The sequence below is a fragment of the Halichoerus grypus genome, chromosome 9 (assembly GCF_964656455.1).
Source record: "Halichoerus grypus chromosome 9, mHalGry1.hap1.1, whole genome shotgun sequence".
NCBI classification, from domain to species: Eukaryota; Metazoa; Chordata; class Mammalia; order Carnivora; family Phocidae; genus Halichoerus; species Halichoerus grypus.
In genome coordinates, this window is record NC_135720.1 from 17,216,848 (window position 1) to 17,235,835 (window position 18,988).

At 47.7% G+C, this 18,988-nt stretch overlaps 1 protein-coding gene across 5 annotated transcripts in view; it reads right to left on the minus strand.

Moving 5' to 3' along the window:
• The window catches only part of UST (uronyl 2-sulfotransferase), a 325,108-nt gene that overhangs the window by 125,160 nt on the left and 180,960 nt on the right, over window positions 1-18,988 (minus strand). For all 5 annotated transcript variants that reach the window (XR_004911810.2, XM_078054593.1, XM_078054592.1 and 2 more), the window contains one exon: window positions 9,093-9,246. Coding sequence is in view for 4 of the 5 variants with exons in the window: in XM_078054593.1 (XP_077910719.1) it covers window positions 9,093-9,246 (154 nt within the window). In the remaining variant the exon portion in view is untranslated. The remainder of the gene's footprint in view (window positions 1-9,092; window positions 9,247-18,988) is intronic.

The window sequence follows — 18,988 nt, forward strand, 5'->3', positions numbered from 1 at the left end:
ACCTGGCTGTGCTTGGGCAGCCCCTGGGTTTGATGCTCCTGTTGGGACCTTCCATCAGGAAAGCATGCTGCTTCCCCGGCTCAGGGCCATCTGGAGAATTGCTTCATCCGTCCCAAAGCTCCTCACCTCCCTAAACCCTCTGCTCCAGCCAAGCTGTGCAGTTCACCAAAGAGCAAGCTTCAGGCTCTCAGGCTTTTGCACAGACACTCCACTCCTCTGGTCCTCTTGACCCTTACTCCTGCCTTAATCTACGTCCATCCTTGAAGACTGAGCTCCCACCTGGGCTAGGAAGCCTCCCCCCAAGGACCCCGACTCTCCCTGATTATCTTCCTCACCTGAATTCTGCCTCTGCCTCTGCATTATTCTTTTGCTAATTAAACACATCCCAGCCAGTGACAATTTCTGTGCTGCTGCACTGAGCTATTACCTCTCTCCTTGCTGGCGGTAAGGTTTTCAAGCTTGGTTCTTCTGTTGCTAGCCAGGCAGTTAACAACTGGAAGGACAGTGAGGAGTTTTACACTTGTTTGTAAATGCTCCTCCATCACCACCCCTGCTCCAAACTGGACTGCTCCTTGTGCGTGGTCAGTACTCCGTAATACTCTCTCGCTCCTTGATTTACCTCTCAATTAGATCTGTGCACTTAACCTTGAACTAACTGGTCTACCTGCGTATGCTTGGAGTCCTCTGTTTTGTATTTTGTAGCCTCTTTTTTTTTCAAAATGCGAAAGTTTCAGGATCCCATGTAAACATGCCTCCCTTGCTCTAAATCCTGAGTGTCTTCCCAGTGCTCTTTAACAGGGCCTGACCCCTGCCTGCCCACATTACTGGACTCAGCTTTCTCTTTCCTCCCTGTGCTCACACTGCTCCAGCTTCCCTCGTTCTCCCCCTCAGCTTACTGTGCTCCCTCCTGCCACAGGACCATTGCAAGTGTTGGTTCCTATATCTGGATGTTCTTCTCCTCTTTCCCTTCAGGTCTTATTTCAACCATCATTTCTCTGACCTCCAGACATGCCCAGTGTCCCATTCTATGCCTGGATGGTGACACGTCTCTGCATTATAGGATGTGATGCAGTTACTACTTCACATGCATTTGTGTGGTTTGGGGATTAATGCCCGTCTCACTTATAGGACTCTGAGCTCTATGAGGATAGACACAGAGTCTATTTTTGCTCAATATTTTATCTCCAGTTTCTATTATTGTGCCTGACATACAGAAAGTACTATCAATGTTTATTGAATAATGAATGATGAATGAACAGATAGATGGACGGATGGGTGAGTCACCAGCAGTAGGAGAAACCACCAAAATGTATGACTGGACTCTTGGTTTTGCAGACCAGAAGCAAGGAGGCTATCGTTTGGTGCCACAGCATGGCGGCATGCCGTAGGGCAAAGCAGATGTGAGCCCCCACCTATGGATGGGATGAGTCGCGTTTTAAATGTTTATCAAGCTCACATCACCTCCACAGTCCCCTCAGGACCTGCAGTCCTTGGCGACCCTGTAACAGGCAGAATAATAGGCCCTGAAGATGTCCACACCGTAATCCCTGGGACCTGTGAGTATGGTATCTTACATAGCAAAAAAGGACTCTGTGGATGCAATTAAGATTACAGTCCTTGAGATGGGGAGATTATTCTGGATTCTCTGGGTGAGCGCAATATAATCACATGAACCCTTCAAAGTGAAGAACCCTCCTCAGCTGGGTTAAAGGAATGAGGTGGGAGGAGGAAGAGAGATTTACAGCAGGTGAGGGACCCGACTCACCACTGGGTGCCTTGAAGGCGGACAAAGGGGATCACATTTGAAGGAACATAGATGCCTCTAGAAAATGGGCATGGTGCTCATTGGATCACTAGCAAGAAAAGGGGATCTCAATCCTACAACCACAGGATATGGATTCTGTCCACCCCAAATGAACTAGGAAGTGAGTCTTCCCTTTGAACCTCCAAAATGGAATGCAGCCCTGCCAACACCTTGATTTTAGCCTAGTGAGATCTGTCAGACTTCTGACCCACAGAAATGTAACATCCGAAATTTCTGTTGTTGAAGCCGCTAAGTAGGTGGTAAATTGTCACAGCGGCAATGGGAAGCTAATGTACTGGCTCCATCCTGCCCCCCCCCCATCTGACGACCCCCTTGACCAGAGCAGAGAGGAGACTTGGGTCAGGGGCAGCCAAAGATGACGTAGGACGCGACCAGACGGAGTGACCAACTGGACAAATCAGGGTCACTCAGGGCCTGGGATGTGAGCGAAAGAGAAACACCAGGCACTACTGTGGGAATAGCGGACGAGGCCGGTGACCCTGCGGAGAGGAGAGCAAGCGGCTGATCAGGGAGCTGGCAACCCCTGGGCAGCCTGGCGCCGACATAACGTGGTGGCTAGACCTTGCTCCAATTCTGAGCCCCTCCTAGTCTCCCTCTGTGAGTCTCCCTCTGGCCTCCACTCTGCCCCTTGCCCTTCCCACGGGCCGGGCTCTGCATGGCACCTCCTGGCCTTTGCTGGCCATGGCCGTCCTTCTGTCCTCATCACCAGACACATCTTCGTAATTACTCTCACGTTTCTGCTCCCCCGGCCCCTGTCCCGAGGCAACCCGGGTGGATCTGAGTTCTTTGTAACCCACGTGGCCTAATGCAACTGCCTCGCGTTCGGAGGTTGACCTTCTCCACGTAGCCTCTCAGGGCTGGCATTCTGAGCCTGTAAAAGGGGGCCGAGGGGTGGACGCTCATACCTACCCCAGGGGGTGCTGGAGGATGAGTGAGCTAACCCATGACACCATGTGCAGGGCGGGGGCTATTTGGTGGCATCTCGAGCAGCAGCTGGGGGTTTTCTGCTGGCCCCTCCCAAGGCTCCTAGCCAGCCTTTTCTCCAAGACCCATCCTTGTTTTCAACTCTCCCGCCTCTCTTCCTCCTGCGCTCACCATGGCTGTTTTTTTTTGTTTTTTTAAGATTTTGTTTATTTATTTGGCAGAGAGAGACACAGCGAGAGAGGGAACACAAGCAGGGGGAGTGGGAGAGGGAGAAGCAGGCTTCCAGCGGAGCAGGGAGCCCGATGCGGGGCTCGATCCCAGGACCTGGGGATCATGACCTGAGCCGAAGGCAGACGCTTAACGACTGAGCCACCCAGGCGCCCCAAGAGCATCGTCTGTTTGCTGGCGGCTCCCGGGGGCACTCCACGTACTGCTGAACCCCGCACGTGGCTTGGGCTCTAACGGTGCCTGGGACCGCTCTTGACACACCTCAGGACAAACGGGTTTCAAGAACACTTCTCTCGAGCGGGGACTCCTGTGTCCTCTGGGCGGCTCCGACGGCACGTGAGAGCCTTTGGTCCCGCACACCTTTCCTCCCCGTGCCTCAGGGGCCGACGGTGTGCTGCTTCTGTGCCTTAGAGCCCTGTGCCCGCAGCTGCTTAGGTTTCCAAGCAAATAAACACGGGACAGATCTATGCCAGTGGGCTGGGATCAGAACGTGTCCTCAGCTGTTGGGAACACAAAGAGAAGCAGTTTCCTTAGAAACAGATTCCCGGGGGAAGGGGCCTAGGGGGGCCATTTGAGACCTTGGCGGAGGTGGACCTCACGGTTCAGGACACGGCCCAGCGCGGCCTGAGCCGCATGAGAACAGGAGCCCCTGTCTGCGGGAGAAATAGTCTCTTTAGGTCTTGGGGAGCCACGAAGAGAGCCAGGGGAATGAAAGCACCGATGCTAAAACATGTTTTGGAGATTTTCAGCCATCAGAGCGCTTCTGTGTAGAATGCTTAGTTTATTCTCCCAACAACCCTGTGATACAGGCAAAGGGGGGCAAGATGTCCCCATCGTACAGATGAGAAAAGTTAAGGTTCACAGAGGCGAAATCACTGGCTAGGTCACCCAGCGAGGCTGCTATCTCCAGCCACAATCGTAAGCCAAATCTGAACTAGTTGGAGACGGAGTATTACTTTTCTACTTTTAAAAATTTGGAGAACATATTTATCGAAATACTTAAAAAGCAGATCATCCAAATCCCTTATTTGTTTTCTTTTGTTAAGGAAAAGGATGCTTTAGAGACAGAGGCAAAGCCTGAGGTTTCATTCACAGGACAGCCTCAGCTGGTCAGGACAGAGTGGAAATTTCCAGAAGTGAGTATTTCAGATATACATTTCCAAAGCTAAAGGACTTTCAGAGTCCAAAACTTTCAAGCAGATTAAAGTGCATAGCTTTCTGAAAACCTTTGCTGACGCTGGCCAGTTTTCAGACTTCTCCAGAATCCAATGGGGCCAACATGATTCACTGAATTCTTTATGAATTAAGAAGCTGTAAATTATGCATCTTTTTTTTTTAAACATGCATTACTTTCCCTGTTTTACAGCCAAGCCGAATAAACACTATCACAGAGGCAGTTTCCTCCCTGGGAAAATCTCCTCCTCTCCCGGCTCCTCAAATGGAGGATCCTCTCGTGGAAGGGTCGCCTAGTGCATTTGCAATAAGTTTGAGTCAGGAGGCCAACTTGACATTCTTGGGAGTTTGAAAGTGCAAACTGGTATCTCCACAGAACATTTTACCATGAAACTTCCTAGGGCCAGGTTTTAGGCAAACAGCAAGCAGAAATCGCACACATATAACTGAGTGGAAATGCCAGGGCAAGAAATCCATTTGCAGGGAAATTCAGCAACTGGAAAAGGGAGTGGCTTCTGCAGGCCTGAGATGCTCTCCCTCGCTTGTCAATCACAATAGTTGCTTTTCATTAGCAGCCTTCATTCTTTCATTAACGATGTCCCCGGTGCCAGGTATCTCCTTGCCTTGGAAATAAAGGAGCCTGGACTCCAGCTGGAGAAGAGTCTCCTGTGCTGGGATGTACCGAGCGAGCCCGTGCTCAGCTCTGGCTCACCTTATGATTCTAAAACCAAAAACGAAGGCAGCCACCTCTGCCCTGGGCAGCCAAGTTTCTGGATCTGGACAAAGAGAAATGAGCCCAAGAGAAGTGCCTTTTCACGGCATGGCTGCTAGAAGTTGAATTTGTATCCGTTCTAGCAATAATTTATTTTAAAATTATTTTTTGGTGAATACAAGTGAAGCATGGTTTGGAAATAGAAACTTCTAGAAAATCTAATTGCTTCCAGAAAATATGGGAACTAGCTATAAGATGCTTGAATATTTGGGGGGGAAAAAAAAACGTTATAACAGCTGTGTCTTTGTAAAGATGTGTCAGACAAAATGATTTTGCTCAAAAAGCATAGGACTTGGCCCAGCCCAGTCCTCTTTCTCCCTTTACTATGCAGGAAGTAAAACATCAGGTCCCAGCAATCCAACAATATAGTCGTGGAGCTGAGGCCAGGCTTCTACTCCTGGCGGGGCCTCTGACCCACCCCTAGACCCAGGCCCCATTTCTACGCCTGTGAAACAAGAGTTTCCTCGTGCCCTCCAGGGTCCCTGCACATCCTAGGATCCCTTTACCCTTTTCCACTTTCTTCCAAACCACCCAGCATCACAAGATGATATTATTTCACCCGCTCGGCAGGCTCAGAGGCCCTGGCCCTCTCTCAGCTGTATGCTAAGCAGCGCTGCAAGGCTCAGGGCCAGGAGCAGAACTGCCTGATTTTTGGCAACTGGATAAAGCAAGTGGCTTTGAGCGCTGAGATCTGGAATCATGTGGGTACACCAGTAGCCCCCTTTCGGGCCAGCCCCCGTGACTCTGTGTGTGTGCAGTGTTCGGGGAGGGGCCTTATCACGCTGCCCCGCAGGGGTGGCCTGCCCTGCCGGCCTCCTCGGGTGTGGGGTCCCCCTGTGTACCCCCTCTCAGGCCCTCGCCCCCAGCGGAGGGCCTCGCAGAGGGGCCAGCAGTCTCCTCACAGCTGCCCTACACCCCACCGAGACACAAACAACACCCTCTTTTGAGTCAAACAACTGACCACCTGGGCTTGCCAAAATGAGGACAGGCTCTGAAAGGGGGCAGTTTTATTTCAAGGGTTTAATGGACCAAGGAGATGAAATAAAAAGTTTCAGCTATTAAAAAAAAAAAAAAGGCAAAAGACTGTCTTCTTTCCAAATAAACAAACTATCCTTTGAACAATTAAAGATTCTAACCGGGTCAGGCTGGGGCCAGGTCATGAAGGAGTCACGTGTCCCTTGGGCTCCCCTCTCTATTCCAGGCTCCCCTGATTTCTCCTTCTGCTGTTTTGGGTAACCCAGTGTTCTCCTGCTGGGGCCCTGCCAAGGAATGACATGAGCTCATCGGACGTAGGCCCTTCCCAGGACACGGTGCTTACACTGGGAAAAGGGGCCCCTGCAAATCTCTAAGGGTAGAATTCCAGGCCGGGAAATTTCCCCAGAATCTCTCAAATCACACCATAAAAGCAGCTCCCTGCCCTTCAAACATAGAAGATTTGCCTCAACTAGCAGCATTCAATAACTCTGTGGGTTTGTTGTTTTTTTTTTTAATTTAAACCATGATTTTTTTCTCTCCCTTTTACAACTTCTCTGGTGAATGATTACGACTTACTGTGTGTGTGAACGTGTGAAGACTTATGTTATCGGCAATGATTTCCAGGTTGGCAAAAACATGGCAAGGTAGAAAAACCTAGAGAACTGCCCTCAACTTCCATATTAATATGTGTTTGTTTTTTAGTAAGTAGAATGCTATTTAGGCCTCCAATATTTCAGCCCCTCTTCTGGGTGCCAGGGACATAGATGGAACTCTGATCCTATCCTGTCCTGAAAGAGCTTATAGAATGTTGGGAGGATAGGAGAGAAGTTAAGACAAGACCTTACCCAGAAAAATAACATCACCAGCACAGAACTTTGTGAGAGCACAGAGGAAGAACATCAGGACCTCCCTACATAGCTGTGTAGCTTGTGCACTGCGTAACTCTGGGGTCACCATCCCACAAACTCCATTTTCAATAGAGCCGTGCGGACACTTTGAGTGTCAGGAGCCTTGTGAGACTTGCAGGGAAAGCATCCAGGGATCTGCCAGACATAGGTCTAGAGCCGGAGGGAGGTCCTGACCCCTAGAAAGATGGTGGAGAACTGCTGAGAATGTCTGAAGGCTGATGGGATAACATATCCCCTGCTGGGATTTCTTCCTCACAGAGATTCGGGAGAAAGAATCACTGATTAAGGTGTGTTGGCTTTGGGGTCACTCAGGTTATTTCTCAGCTCACTTAGAGAAAGTAGAGTGACTCACTGGGCTATACATGATCTGTTGTCTCCAAGCCTGACTTCTCTGAATTCTCCTCCTGCCACTCTCCAGGCCGCACCCCTCACTCTGCACCAGCCACACTGTTCTCCCTGCTGATCTCTGAACGAACCACAAGGTCACGAACTGCAGGGGCCCCATGAAAGAAAAGGCTGGTTTTCTCCCCTTTGCTTCTTTTCCTGCTCCCATTCTTGCTAGGACCTGCCCCCGCTCCCTACACATGCCTTACCTTCATGTATATCCTCCCTGCAAGGGACAAAGGGATGATGATATCTTTGGAGTTTTCCAGCACAAAAGATGATATCTAAGGAGTGAACAGGCAGAGGCACCACGTGCCTATTGCAGACCCCTGGCGCTAGGTATCTCCATGCCAGGACCACTGGCTTCGACTGTGGTCGAATGAGCGACTGATGAAGGACCCCTGGACCCTGTCCTTGTTCCGACCAGTTCCTGGAGGTCTGAGACGACATATGCACCAGACCATAATTACCAATAAAAACCCCAGACTCTAAGCAAAGACAAGACTCCCTCTTTCCTTTCCAAGTCTCCCGGATGCTCCATCTAGATCTCTTTCCCTACAGATCTTCAATAAAGTCTGCTTTCACCTCCTGCTGGCTCGCATTTGATTTCCATCTTGCGTCAAGCCAAGGACCCTCTTGGCTGGTCCTGCGGGACTTCCGCTCTGGGTCCTGGGACCTGGCCTGCCTGCATCACTGGTAAGGGGTTCTATACTCTGAAAACGTATTTGTTGCTGAGAAAAAAATATGTAGCCATATTCATAACACATAGTTTAAAGAAAAAGATTAGAGTTTTTGCCATCAAAATTTCAAAAAAAGCGTAAGAGCCGCTTTAAAAATATTTCATTAAAGCATTAGGTAGTTGAATAAATCCTGAATGGTGAGGGAAGAGGCTTAGCTTCTGGTCTTGGCCCATCTGTGAGTGAGTTGTTTTGCACAAGATAAGACAAAACCTTCGTGCATCTCAGTTTTCTCAACTGCACTCGTGGATTTTAAGACATGAAAGTGACATCATCCAAAATGCTCCCATCCTCCAAACACATACTCTTATTACATTTTTAAAAATTAAGAGAAGTTTGGTCATTGGCTGGACCTGGGAGTAACGACACTCGTCCTTAGCTACAAGGACGCTCTGTGGCCTTGGCAGGAGTGGGCTCAGGCTCTGCGCCACTGTCCTGCCCTGGGGACAGAGGTGCACGGACCCCTCTTTACTCAGCAAGCTTTTGCCAGTCTAGGTCACAAGCAGGTGAGAAATGTACTTTGGCTCTGGTGTTGGTGGAAAGATGCATCACTCGGCCCTCCGTTTTTTGTTCCCAACTCTGCACTATGGAAACAGCTAGTGGGGTCAAAGTTCACATCCCCATGGAGCTGAGGGTCCCCAGACAAGGCCCAGAAAGATCAGATAGTTTTTGCCAAGACGGCCTGACTCTGTCGTGCCGTGGTGGCAAGAACCCGGACTTGACATCAGATGACCTGTAAACAGTCAGGCTTGTGTCCCCACATCGTTTATGGAATTGCAGGGTCTCCTCTGAAAACACCCCTCTCTCACAGGAAGACACTTTGTGACCCTCTCAGAGAGACTCTTAAACACATCTAAATGCCAACAGCACCTGTCAGGATCCTCTAGGAAAGGTTGTTTCTTCTCTAGGATCTAAAACCTAGCACTAAAGACAAACCGCAAAAAACAAGATTAGAAAGTCATTTGAGAAGATGTTCATCAGGATCTGGGTCATCTGGGACAATTAGCCTTTCACTGGCAAAAACTTCATCCCCAAGGAGGGTGCCATGGAAATGCCATGGAAATGCCACGGGGATGCCATGGGGAAGGAGAAGGAGAGCTTCCCGGCCTCCAGGGGCGCGCCTGGGGCAGGGGAGGGACCGCTTCTGCCGATGCGACAGGACTTACCAGGTAGCGCTCCTCCTGCCTCATGCTGGGGGTGCGGATCATGTGATTCTGTTCCCCTCTCCAGTCTCCAAATCGACGGAAAAAATAGTTAGATAAAAACCGGTTGACGGGGTCTCTAATGATGTTGATGTAGACAGGCTGGTCTCCTCCAAACCTAACACACACACACAAACACGGAGCTGGTTACAACCCGTCACTTCTGGAGGAAAATAAAGCCCACGTAGACACTGTTTCCCCTCTAGGTCATACACTATCATGAGAGGACCCCCATCCACTAAGGTCCCAGTGAACAATGTCATCGGCAAGGAGCGTTTCCCGATGGGTATTTTCCTATGTGCAGAAGTGTCTGCAGGTACCTGCTGGGAGGTTGGGAGGACTGTGGTGGGGCTCTATGCAAACAACTGGATTTGTCAGCAGGGAGGTGTAGACATTGTCTTGTTTTCTCACTAGGCTGTGGGCTCCGGGGGGCGGGGGCATGCTGGGTTGGGTTTTGTATTCCCAGGGTCTGGTACAGGCACACTGGCAGGTGGTTGGCCCTCACAGAATGTTTGATAAATTCTGATTCCCTCGCTGGGTGAGACGGTGCTTTATTCTACATTCTGATTCGAACAGTCTCAGGTAAGGTGCTCTCCAGGAAGTGGGTAATATCAGCCAACATTTATTAAACACACACAACATTTATGAAGTCACTTTGTTGTAAACACCTTTTGTGACCAACTCACAGAAGCCTCACAACATCTCCGTGGGGTAGAAACCATAATCATCCCCATTTACACCGGGGCCTGAGTAGTTCGTGGCTGAGCCAGGCTACGAACCCAGGCAGGCTGGCTCCAGAAGCTGTGCTCTGAACCATGGAGACAAGATTCCAGAGTTGAGAAAAGTAATAATGTAAGGGACATTGTGAACACAGCAGAAATCAATATAATTATCCCCAAGTGATGGCGAGTGGTTTTAGATAAAAATAAAACAAATATCTTGGTGTTCCATTTTAATGCCTTCCACAAAGGGACTGGACAAATGCTCTGAATGCCAGCCCGAGGGCAAGGCCTTCCCAAGGCAAAATGATGAGGTCGGCTGACTTGTTCTTAAGGATTCCTCCCCTTTCTCTTCAACCCGCTTGAAAACAGTAACCCCGAGAAGACTGGGAGAACACTCCAGGCTCTGCAAAGAGGTCTTGCTCTGAAGGACCCACAGGCTCCTTTTACCTTGTGACCCCATGACCTTCTGATGAGGATGCCTTGACCTTCTACCAGGGGTCAGAAGGAGTTCAGAGAAAACAAATGGACATGAGCCTCCCCCTTCTCTTCAGTTGGCAGACTCGGTCACCTTTCAAAACCCAGCCCAGAATCAGTCACATCCCTGAGCAGGTCAGTCCCATGCTGTGTCCGTCCCTGTCTCCGGCACTGTGCGTCCAGGTCTGCCTCTCCCATCAGACTGCCTCCTGGAGCAGGGAATGAGGTCACTTAGCACAGCGCATGGCACAGAGTAGGTGCTCAACCCATGAAGACGTGACTGCCTGGGTGTATGCTTCTAAGCTGGTAAGTTTCTGTTGCTATCACAGGGCTCTGCTGTAGAGGAAAGTCGACATAACAAGCCACCGATCCTTTTTTGTGTATTAATGCACATAACGTTGTCCTCGGTTTATCTGCATTTTGAAAGCGAACCTTCAGAGAGAAGAATCCAAAGGTACAAAAAGAAATGACTCTCCAGGGGTGGAATTTCGGGCACCAAGTTGCATGAATGACATTCTGGACTCCTGGACGACTCCACCTTGGAAAACACGCTGCTCATGAGTAAGGCTAGCCGTGCCAGTACGATCTTGTCAGCGCCCAGATGTACGCAGGTGACATCCATGCATCTGCATGAACACGGCAACCAACTAGCCTCAGAAGCCAGCTGTGCCAAGCCAGCTAGCCGCTATCATCCTGGATGGATCGTCCTCTTTTTAATTAAATTGAGTCTCCTATCTATAATAAGCAGCAACTAAAGTAATAAAGCTAAGGATCAGGAAGACAAAGCATGCCTACCAGATGTGAATACAATTAAACCCCCAGCAACTGCATCATGCTTTAAAAAACCTCAACTCTACTTCAACTTCATGTGAAGAATGACCATCACTGCTAATTAGCAGAACTGCCCAATCGTGTGAATCAACGCACAGCTTCCCATGGTGAGAGAGTTCTCAAACTGGCCACAGCCATCTTCCCCCTAACACTGTGGACATGAGGACTCAGAAGGCTTCTTGAGCATGGGTGACTTGCTCCCAATTGCACGTTGTAGCCCAATGCAAGATTTGCAGAATAATTTTCCCAAACAGAAGTTCTAGATGGCTTAGGAAATTATTATTAAGTATCAGATAATATAATAGCCACTCTCGAAATTTTTAACTGTAGAGAGATGTCTGATATATATCTCCCTCTTTCCAGAAATCAACAGTAATAATGGTTTCAGGCTGCCAGCCCCAGTCTACGGCCATACCACCCTGAACGCACCCGATCTCGTCTGATCTTGGAAGCTAAGCAGGGTCGGGCCTGGTCAGTACTTGGAAGGGAGGCTGCCAGCCCCAGTCCTTTTTCTAGGACACAGAACTCCCTCCCAAACTGGCAAAATTGGGGTGGCATGTCAGTTATACAAAAGAGGCCAGCATATCACCCGTGTGTCCCGGGGAAACAAATTTCCCCCCTCATCCTACCCTCTCTCAAGGTCAATTTCTCCTCCTTCCACACTTCTTAGTTCTAGTCAGAATTTCTGGTCACCCTTAGAAGGTCTCTCAATCCCCTGAACCTACTACTGCTCCTTGTATGAGAGAGAAAAAGAGAGAGAGAGAGAGAATACTTTGCACCCCCACCCAATCTCACACAGCACAACACTCTGCCTTATGTTTTCAGCTCTGAAGAGAACATTTCCAGAGCCTCCAGGTGAAGCCCATCCTATTAAGCCAACCTGACAGTTGAGGAGTCTTTGGTACACCCAGCCAAAATTCCTAATCTTCCTTTATGCGCTTTTCCTTTTGTTTGATCCACTCAACATAAATAATTGGCTTCTCTTTATAGATTTTTTTTTTTAAACAACCTTAAGCCTTTTCAGCTTCAATTTTAATTCCTTTAAATTCTTTTGTGTGTGTGTCTTCTTGAAAATTCCTTTGGCAGTTGTCTTCAGACTTACCTCCTTTTATTTTTTAATCTGTACTTCTAATTTGGTCTTTATTAAACTCTAAACAATTGTGCTGACCACAATGAGGGTAGGTTCTGTGCTGTGCCTACAGAGTAGAGCACAGAAGTCAGGCCATATTTTCTTTTTCTCTTAACAACACACACTCTTGTCCTTTGGTCACCACAACAGCTACTATTTGAAGCTCTCTTTTAAGTCATCCTAAAATAGCAGGTATTTCCAATTTCTTTGACTTTTGTTCATACGTCCTATTTATCAACTCTTTAATCACCCCTGTGGGTCTCCTTCTGACCCTCTGCAAATTTATCATATTCTTTCTATTTTTGTTTTTTGAGAAGATGAAGATCCCAAGCAGGATGTAATTCTCTAGGAATAATAATGACATGGCTCTCATTTTTTTCTCATGCATTCCTAAATAATTCATTCTGAGGATTTTCTTCTATATCTGCCCCACACTGCTACTTAATCAATTAACCCACAACATTAGCTATTTCTCCAACAGCTATGAAAAGCATGTGGGTAAGAATTTTAGGTATACTTTCATCCAATTGCTGATGATATTCTGCCTAGAATATTACTGCATATAGTAAACAATAAACCTTATCACCAAAATTATTCTAGGGAATGAAGACAGTTTTCTAGGGCTGGAAACACTTTTCGAAAGTATGTCTTTTTTTTTTTAAATTATGGTAAAACATACATAAGATTTTTTAAGTGTACCATTCAGTGGTATTAAGTATATTCACACTGTTGTGCAACCCACACCACCATCCCTCCCCAGAACTTTCTCATCATCCCAAACCCAAGCTCTATATTCCCCTCCTCTTGGCCCCTGGCAATTTCCATTTTACTGAAAGTATATCTTTTCACCTCTGGCCTAAAAGTAGAGGTTCTCCTTGTGCTGTTACCTACAGGAAAAAATGACAAGTACCCCGTGGCTAGAGGGCCAGCTTTGATCCTTGTCAGGTGAGGGAGGAGACACTTTGAAGTGAGAGAAAAGCCATCATGGAGAAGGATGTGACTGGGGGGGCAGGGTGAAGAGCTGCCTGCAGGAGGAAGAAGGGAGGGATGCTTATTTACTGGTCCTTTGCTGGAATGGGGTGGAAGCACCTCCCTCTATCCTCACAACCCAAGACAGTGGTCACTTGGGTTGTTGGCCGCTCCCGGGATAGGGCCTCCCTTCACAAAACACAAGCAGAAGAGACTGAGCTTCCTCTGCTCCGTGGCGTGTCCTGAGGGAAGAAAGAGGAAGTATATGCTGATGGAAAGTGAGGACAAATGGGGTGAAGGGAGGGACAGCTGGGACACGGGGTTAAGGGCTCCTGCTGGGAGACAAGCTGACTCCACAAGGGGGAAGGTCGTTGGTGGTGTGCAGTGAGGCGGGCTCGGGGAAAGTCCAGATGATCCCAATCTTCATCGGGCCCACAAAGCAGGTGGGCTTCTGTGTCCACCGAGCAGCAGAATCCCCCCTTGGGGAAAGAGGAGACTGAGGGAGAGAGCACCATTTTCCCAGGACTGGTCCAGCAGCGTTTAAACAGCATAAAATCAAACTTCTGGGCGATGCTTAAGGAGGGAAAGAAAGTGTTCAACCACGGCTGATACCAATTTCTATCTTGATGCCCTCTTCAAAGTTGGAGACTTCTGTCACCACTACGAAAGATTTGCAGGGCACGGGGCTTAAAGTGGAAGGCCTTGCTCATGAGAATGTCAAGTCAACATCTAGAAGGAAGACGTGGAAGGCCGACGGGATTCTGGAATAGGTAAGACGGGATTTGTTTTGTTAAACGGTGCCATCGGAAGGCAGCCTCTCTCTGCCGGCGCCGGTAATGAAGGCCTCGCCTTAAGGGAAGAGAGGAAAGTGTCCAAAACGCCTCCCCCCGTCGCACATCGCACCCTGCCTGCTTCTCAGGTGATTGATTTATTTTTAAATGTTTTGCTTTTGCGAGTTCGTACTGTCGTTGGAACCACCATGGGAGATAAATGAGGACAAGCAGCAGAACGGAAGGCGGGTGAGCAAGTCAGGAACGAGAAACGCAGCCTGCCCTGGAAGGAGGCCTCTGAGGCTAGAGTTGGAAATTGCTGAGCGCACTGATCTGTCCTGTAATCCGCTTGGACGATTTTGACAGCACAGTGCTCTGACCCAGCCCTTCCCAGGGTCTTCCCTGCCAGACGCCAGGTGGGGGCTGAGGGGGCCCCTAGGCTGGAAAGTCACTGCCTCCTCTCCACCCTCCCAAAAACACTTCACAAACAAACAAAAAGTGGGGGTGAGGGGAAGATAAATTGAATTGTCTGTCACAGTCTTTGCAGTGTGTGGATCTGGGACGCCCTTCAAGAGATTTCGTTGATGCTGAGAGGCTGAACTTTTTCAAAAATTGTAATTCTCTTGGTTAGCTCCGGGAACGGACACAGGAAAGCAGAGTACACAAATATTAAAAATCCTCCTAAAACATCACAACAAAGAGTAGCATCTTTTAGGCCATGGTCATTCTGACTCAATTCTCCAGGTAGTTCAGTTGGAAAACATTTGTCCGGCTCAAAGTTTTAAGCAGTTCAAAAGCCATGTGAAAAGAGCAGTTTCGCGGAAACACCCACAAATCCCAACCGGCCTGAAATTTCTGCTGGGTTCGGAGTTGCTTATCTCCTCTGGCAGGAAGCCTTCTCCGAAAGGACGACGAAAATACTGGTTTGGTGTGATCACTCTTGCTTTCTATGGTTGAGTTAATAAAACTGGATATGATGAAATGGTCTTTCTAGGTCTAAAATTAGGGAAAAGAAGGAACAGAGCAAGATGCCTAGATGATGAATAAATGAAGCAAGTCAGCTATCTAATCGCCAGGAGCTCACAGGATAGTATTTTGCATCAGTTAAAGTGTCTACATTTTGAGATAAGAATGCAGTACTTAATGGAAAAAAAGAAATAACGGGCAATTCGGTTTGGTACAATGCTGTTCGCTTCAGAAGTCCAGAACAGTTATGTGCACAGCTGTAGGGAGGGAGGTGAGACTTTCATTCTTATATTCTGCTCACCAGCAAGTGTCTTGCTGCATGTTAAGAATGTAAGGAAGATTAGAAATCAAATATCAACAAAGACTATTAAGTTACAGTATCAAGTCTTCTCTTAATAACCTCATTATCTTGAACCAAGCCAACCATATATATGGCTGTCAGCAATGATCAGGGTAGGTTTCTTAAGAGTAGCTTAATTATCTCTTTGCCTTACAATTCAAAATATAGAACTCCTTTCTAAAAGCACATTCTGATGTTGTGGTTTTTCTGTGAATTGTGTACTGGGAGCCTTCTTTACATACCCAGTTTGCCATTTACCCCTAAGGCCTTTTTCCCTTAAAGTTGTTCCCTGGAAAAAGAAAAGCTGGTGTTTTAACTTCCCATGTTCAGTGGGTTTAACACAGTCTTGTAAAGTAGTAAAGCTGGATTTTTCATTCTATTCATGCTCGCGGAGGTCTCCTACCTGAAGCCCCAGCCTCGTGCCTGGGGGCGGCAGGAGAGGATGAGATTGCTCCCAAAGGTAGCATGAGCTTTTTAAAGGAGAGAACTGCTCAGGCCAGTCTCTCCTTTTGCCTCCGCTTGAAACTCTTGACTGTCATCTTTTTTTGCTGTGCCCGCCCCTGGGCTCCTATCTACTGATTCCTTTCGATCCCTCTCTTTCTCGGGCTTTAGCTCATGCTGGTCCTTGTGCCACCAACGCCCTTCCCCTTTGTCTAAAGCTGGCCCGTCCCTCACATCCCAGCAGCAATGGCAACTGTTCTAGAAAGTCCTTCCACACTTCCTCCTCCAGGGAGGGAGGGTCCTGCCTCCCACCTCCCCTGGGGGAGACCCCGTGACCCTTTCTCCTAAAGTCATCACACTTTGTTGCCATTCTTCTTTAATGGAAGGAGAGCGTACACTTCCCCAAAAGCAAATTTTTTTTTTAAAGATTTTATTTATTTATTTAAGACACAGAGAGAGAGAAAGAGAGAGAGAGAGAGAGAGCATACAAGCAGGGGGAGCGGCAGGCAGAGGGAGAAGCAGGCTCCCTGGGCTCGATTCCAGGACCCTGGCATCACGGCCTGAGCTGAAAGCAGCCGGTTAACTGACTGAGCCACCCAGGTGCCTCCAAGGAAAACATTTCTAGTTCATTGTGGAAGTCCCAGTCCTGGAGCAGCATATAGGAGATAAAGGGTCCTCAATACAAAAATGTGTTCATTGAACAAAATGGAATGGAGGAAGGAGAAATCAGCATGAGCTGGGCCCTGCTCTCAAGGTCATGGGGACACTGCAAAGCTACCCAGGGACAGACACTCAACGGTAGGCCCCAAATGAGGCTTCTACAGAAATGCTCCTGAATACCACTTTGCGATATTGTGCAGGTTGTCTTTAGGAAGTGGCAGAGAACTTCACAGACCTCTGCAAACTCCAGAGGTCTACAAAAGTAACTTTGTAGAAACTACAAAGGTAATTTTTCCATAGGGCTAAGCAGTTGTGAGAGACATAGAAATGTGTATCGTTTCTAATATACAATCAAATAGACGCACAACCTGGATAGAAAAAAAATCAAAAGTGATGCAGTAATTCCAGCTGAAAATTAATAGGAAAATATGAGAAAAAAGAAGATTATTGGGATATATCAGAGGAAAGGCTACTTACAACAATCTCTTTCATAAGGAAAATAGGCATATATGTTTCAATTTTGCTCTACTATAAATTGCTGTAATTTATTCAGAATGATCTATGTTGGTACACATTTTTTTTTTAAGTGTGCATGGTAGTCAATATATATCTGGACTTGTTTTATTTCAAATATAATTATTTCCCCTTAAAAAATAAATTCCACACTGCATATATGTAATATCCTCTGAAGGAAGCTGAAGGGCTTTCCTTCATTCATGTGTTTGGATCATCCCCACAAGGTAGGAGTGGGCAGGAATTGTCCCTATTTTATAGGTGGGAAAACAAGAGACCTCCCATCCCTGCCCAGAGGTGAAATTGCCAGCCCAGAGCCATGGTCAGTGGGAAGGTCTCATACACAGAGGTCCTGGCAGCCAGGCCAACACTATTTTCTGCAGATGTGGTGTCTTCTCAAAGGTACTTACCAATTTTTTTTCATGATTAAATTGATCAAAATTAAATAATTCTCAGACATGTATTTAATAGTGGAGGCCACGATAAGGTATGGTTGCCATGCTGTGCTCAGCTCTGCTGACCCAATTAAGGTACCGGCTCTGGCTTATCATTAGAGTTTTACACTGTCCTGAGTCAGTTATTAAAATTCATTGCATTGCAATTTGTTTTGGTTGTAAAAATTTGACCCATGAAGCAAGAAGAGTTAAATCATAAGGTTAGAGGATGTCAGGGGTGACGGAGAGGAAGCTCACAAGAAAAGCAAGGGTGAGGGGAGCCGTGCTTTGCTCTCTGCAAGTCGTAAAACCCAATGCCTGAAATAGCTGACAAGACTTTGTTATCTAGTTATGTCTAATTATATGTTCTTGGCCGGCTGGAAGCGAGAGGCAGGGCGCATACCCCAGACAATCCAGCAACAAGCCATTCCACAAATGGGGCTGGAAACACACTCAGGCTACTGAGTCACTGAGGATCATCTGCAGGTGTCCTATATGCTTATTCACCATCCAAGGGAACTCCGGTTATCAGGTAGGTGGGGAAATCTCAGGGGGAACTTGCTTTTAAAGATAAGGCGGCACCTTCTCTTTGCTGCTCCATAACTTGCTCTGCTGAATCTCTCTTTACACTTGATTTGCACTGGGCCTGGTGCACAGCAGGGAAGTCCTTTGAAGGCTAAAACCTCCCGCCAGCCCCTAGATATCCTGGGGCTGGGCAGCTGTGCCAGCTCTGAGCAGCTCAGGTGTGAATTCAGGAGCAGGGAACACTCAGGCGGAGCCCTGTCTTTCCCTGAGCACCAGCGTCCCTGGGTGCCTGGACCTCGAGGGTTGGAGGGCATTAGGCCAGCATTAGCTAGCAGGATCTCTGTTGCTCTCTTGCAGACTTGTGAGGTCCTGTTATCCCCACGGGAACTGTAGCAGTAAGGGAAGTGCCTGTCAGACGGAGGATGAGGGAGGCCCAGGGGTCCCGGGCTGTTCAGCAGATCTGCCCCTGGACCCAGTGCTCTGTCGAGCCCATACTGACTGTGAGCAGACTCGGGCCAGCCTGAAGAGAGGAGAGTGGATAGTGACAAGGGGACCTAGGCTAGAGGAGGAAAAGAATGCTCAGAACTGGAAGTTAGCAACTTAACAGATCAAGAGTCTAAAACCCTAAATTTGAAGATTTGCATTAGGATCAGAAGGCCCCTGCAGCTGAAGAAAAAACAGAGTTCTAAAATACCCCATCAGCATCAATTGTGCAAGATTTAGAATAATCAAATGGAGTATGAAAAAGGTAGGCAGAGAGGCCAGTCCTAGCATTTTGGATCCTATAAAATACATGACTCCACAACTAAGTTATTCCCAGAGTCCTGTGTGGGTTCAAATTGTAGAAACACGTGCAATGAAATATTTCTGTTAAAATACCCATCTCTTGCCTCTTAGTTTGGTTCAATACCTACCCGATTTTTTCTTTAAAATGAAACTATCAGGTCAAATGGGTTTGCATCAAAATTATTTCAAGTTTTCAAAAGATTTAAGATTAGTACTTGAGAAAGAAATGAAGCTTCTGTCCAAATATTTCAAATCTGGATCCCTCCACAGCAAAAATAAACGGATTTAAAAAGTCTTTTC